This window comes from Malurus melanocephalus, unplaced genomic scaffold, assembly GCF_030028575.1.
Source record: "Malurus melanocephalus ecotype Western Australia unplaced genomic scaffold, MMel_1.1 scaffold_709, whole genome shotgun sequence".
Taxonomy (NCBI): domain Eukaryota; kingdom Metazoa; phylum Chordata; class Aves; order Passeriformes; family Maluridae; genus Malurus; species Malurus melanocephalus.
This window is the reverse complement of record NW_026623941.1, coordinates 242,722-246,418: the sequence shown is the minus strand read 5'-3', so window position 1 is coordinate 246,418 and position 3,697 is coordinate 242,722. Positions and strand designations below refer to the sequence as shown.

General features: G+C 61.6%; 1 protein-coding gene across 6 annotated transcripts; it reads right to left on the bottom strand.

The window, feature by feature from the left end:
* Nucleotides 1–796: 796 nt before the first annotated feature.
* On the bottom strand, nucleotides 797–3,457 carry SNRNP27 (small nuclear ribonucleoprotein U4/U6.U5 subunit 27). Of its 6 annotated transcripts, none has more exons than XM_057384432.1 (6): nucleotides 3,245–3,450; nucleotides 2,366–2,486; nucleotides 1,995–2,107; nucleotides 1,788–1,867; nucleotides 1,629–1,693; nucleotides 797–1,107 (listed from the first exon to the last, which is right to left on the bottom strand). In XM_057384432.1, exons 1-6 carry the CDS (start codon nucleotides 3,279–3,281, stop codon nucleotides 1,053–1,055), a joined length of 471 nt encoding a protein of 156 aa, XP_057240415.1. In that variant the 5' UTR covers nucleotides 3,282–3,450; the 3' UTR covers nucleotides 797–1,052. The 6 variants fall into 6 exon arrangements, with proteins under 6 accessions (XP_057240415.1, XP_057240416.1, XP_057240414.1 ...); XM_057384433.1 differs by having other exon boundaries at nucleotides 1,995–2,104; nucleotides 3,245–3,447; XM_057384431.1 differs by lacking the exon at nucleotides 1,629–1,693 and having other exon boundaries at nucleotides 3,245–3,457.
* Nucleotides 3,458–3,697: the final 240 nt, after the last annotated feature.

The following is a 3,697-nucleotide window of genomic DNA, read 5'->3' as shown; positions in this document are numbered from 1 at the left end:
GGGGAATGAGGACCCGACAGTGACCCCCGGAACAGGGACCACCCCCAAACGGGCCCAGACACCCCTGGGAATGAGGACTCCCCTGGGAATGGCCAGCCCCCGGGGGAATGGGAACCCAACAGGGACACCCGTGACAGGGCCAGACTCCCCCAGGGAACGGGGATCCCCGGGACAGGGACAGCCCCCTATGACAGGGAAGACCCCCAGGGAATGGGGACCCAACAGGGACACCCGGGACAGGGACAGCCACCCCCACAACACTCAGGCAGTGACCTCCCCGGGCTGTGACCCGCTCTGAGCAGGGACACCCCCAGTGCACTACCTTCAAAGCCGGGATCCCCCACCCAGGACAGGGACCCCCCTGGTGTATCCCCTGCTCCAGAGCAAAGTCACACCCCCTGGCAGCCACCCCCTGAGGAGGGGCCCGAATACTGGGGCAGTGGCACTCCCAGGCAGGGTCCCGCCCCACCCCACTGCAGGGAGCACTTTGGGTCCCCAAATCAGGAACCAGCCTGGGTCCTCCCAGCCAGAGCACTCCCACCCCAGGCAGGGCTCACAGCACTCAAAGCCCTTCCCTAAACTGGGATCCCACAGCCCCAGATCCCACAGCCTCCCTGGGGCATCCCACCCTAAACTGGTAATYTGGTGGGGTTGAGGGAGGCAGAAAGGTCCCACTGTGAACCCTGCCCAGGGCTCAGATGGGGTCGGTCCCATGGGATTGAGCTGATTTGTATCAATTCCCAAAGATTTGTGTGAGGGCGCATTGAGGCCCTGCTTGATCTCTGAATGATAAAAATTAAAGGAAAAAATAGATCTGGGTTTTATTAACACAGAAACAAACCAAAACCAGGGAAAACACAGGAAAACCCCAGCCAGGAACCAACCTTTTTCATAAAAAATAATAACAAAAACCTGGGAAACAGAAACTCATGGCAGCTCTGGCTCAGGGATTTGCTGGGAATAACCCAAATTCCACTGGAATACAGRATCAGAGCCACCCAGGAGAGTGCAGGGAAGCGAAATCCTTCCATGGTGTGAGTCATGTCCCCATGTCAGGCGATGAAATCCAGGGGCCTGTTGAATCCTCCTTTTCTGTTCATGTATTGCCTGGGTGAGGATGGAGCCAGAGTCAGCCCTGGATCCAGGGAAATTGGGACAGAAGTACCTGGGGGAGGCTGGGAATGGGGATCAGCAGCCATAGGGAACCCAATTCCTTGTGAATTTGRCCAAAAAAGGGCAGGGAGGCTCCCAGAGAGGAGATGCTCTGGAGGTTGGGCTGTGTGAGGATCCTGCCAGCACTGCCTGGCTGTACCCCCAAATTCCCATTGACAAACTGGGTGGTTTTTTTTGGGAATAAACCAGGTGAACAGCGTTGCTTCCCCCTGCTCTGATCCCATTMAGGCCTCACTGGGCACACCTCACCCTGGGGTTCCTAACGTGCTCCTTACTCCTCATCCTCCTGATTTTCCCACTCCCAGGGGATCTGGAGAACTCTCACCTCTGCTTTTGCTTCTAAACCTCACAAAATTCCCATTTTTCTCAAGGCCTGGAAGCTGGATCACCGTGAGACAGTGGCCACAGTTACAAAACAAAATCCTCTTTCTATCCCAAAAAAAGGGGACACRCACCTGTATTTCCTCTTCTGGGACACGTTGATGGCGTAGGCGTTAGCAGCACCATCCACCTTCTTCCCCTGAGGAGAAACATCCCAAAATCCCATGGATTGTKCCCAAACAGGGCAGGTGACACTGCRGAGCCCACAAGAGTGGCCTTGGGCCTGCACTCACCTTGGTGGTGTCAAAGGAGGCAAAACCCATCATCTTCATCATCTCGATCTCTTCCTCAGTCTTGCCTTGCAAATCCTCCTCTGAGGGAAGAAAATCCGGGATTGGGCAAACACAGATGTTGGGATTCCCAATAATCTGGGTCTCCCTGGGCTGGTTCGGGCCCCACAGGGAGTCTGGTAGTGTTCCAGAAGGAAAATCCCCCCTCACCTGTGATCTGCCGCTCCTTCTTGGAGTCCTTGAGCTCCTTCTTCTCCTCATCCCTGCGCTCCTTGGGCCGCACCGGTGACGAGGAGCTGGAGCGGTGCCGGCGTGGGGACCTGCTGGGGCATGTGAGGTGGGGCTGCAATTCCCACCTGGAGCTCCCACTGTCCCTGGGTCACCCAGGCTGCCATCACCTGGCTGTCCCCACCCCATGCTGGTGTCCCTGCCCTCTTTGGATCACCCTTGACCTCACCTGGGCCATCCCTGCCATCACCTGGATCAACCCTGTCCTCACCTGGATGTCTCTCCCCTCACCCAGATGGTCCCCACCCTCACCTGGACGTCTCTCCCCTCACTTKGATGGTCCCTGCCCTCACCTGGATCGTCTCCGGTGTGGGGAGCGGGACCGGCTCCTCCTTCTGTCCCTGTCCCGGGACCGGGATCGCTCCCGCCGCCGCCTGTCCCTGTCCCGGGATGTAGAGCGCGAGCGCCGGCGCTCTGCCCAGGGAAGGGTCAGCTCCTGCTTCCCCGACCACTTCCCAAAGGAAATCCCCACAGAAAATCCCAGCTCCCAAGCAGAAACCCCAGGACAGCCCCTTCCACCCCCCGAGGACAGTTCTGGGCTCAGGAACCCCCATGGGCACCCCCAGGAGTGGAAAGACCAGCAGGAAAAACCTCCACCTGGAGCACGGGGAATCATCCAGGAGGGAAATCACCCGGGGGGAGGATCAGCCAGGAGGGGGGAGTTCCAGCTATAGGGTGATGGTCCCCAAAACCCTGAGGAAGGTGGAGAGGGGGGGGAAAAGGCGGAGGGGGGAGGAGAGGAAAAGGAGAAGGAGATGGAGGAGAGAAGAGATGAGGATGGGGAGGGGGAAAAGAGGAGGAAAAGGAGAGGAGGAAAAGGAGAAGAGGAGAAAAAAGGAGAAAGAGGAGGAGGAGAAGAAAGCGAGCAGGAAAAGAGAAAGAAAGATGAAGATGTAGGAGAGGATGAGAAGGAGGAAGAGGGACGGAGTCTCTGCTCTCCCCAGAGCGAGGACCCTCCCGCCCTGGAGGGTCTCAGTCCCAGCCCCGGGTTTGGGGGAGCCCTGGGCCGCCCTCGGGCCTTGCCCTTCCACTCGCCACCCCAGGGCCCCGATCCCCCCGGGCCTCGTCCCCGGAGCCCCCGCCCCGGTGCCCCTGGACCTCGCCCGAGTTTCCCGTCACCCCCTGGGTCCCCCCGCGTCCCCCTGCCCTCCGGTTCCCCGGTCCCCCCTCACCCCGGCGCGGCGGCGAGCGGGAGCGGCTGCGGCCCATGGCCGCCCCTCAGCCCCGGCGCGGGGCTCCCACGGCAGCGGGGACAGCGGGGGCAGCGGCGGGAGCGGGGGCAGCGCCTGAAGGAACAGATCAGCACCGCATCGGGACACGCCGGGCCGGTCCCGCCGCTCGGCCCGGGAGCCCGCCCAGCCCGGAACGCGAGGGGAGGGCCGGCAGGAAGGGGAGGGCAGGAAGGGGAGGGCAGAAGGCGGCGCAGGCGGTGGGGCCGTTACTCTGCACCGGCTGTTGATCGCTCGTTCCGCGTCTGGAGCGCTCCGTCCCCCCCGGCACGGCCCGGCTCCACTCGTCCCTTCCCCAGGCCCGTCCCCTCCCTGCTCCCGGCCCGTCTGCGCGGGTGGAGCCGCATCCTCGGCTCGGAGCTCCGGCGGTCCCGGGTTCAGTCCGGCGGGTCCCGG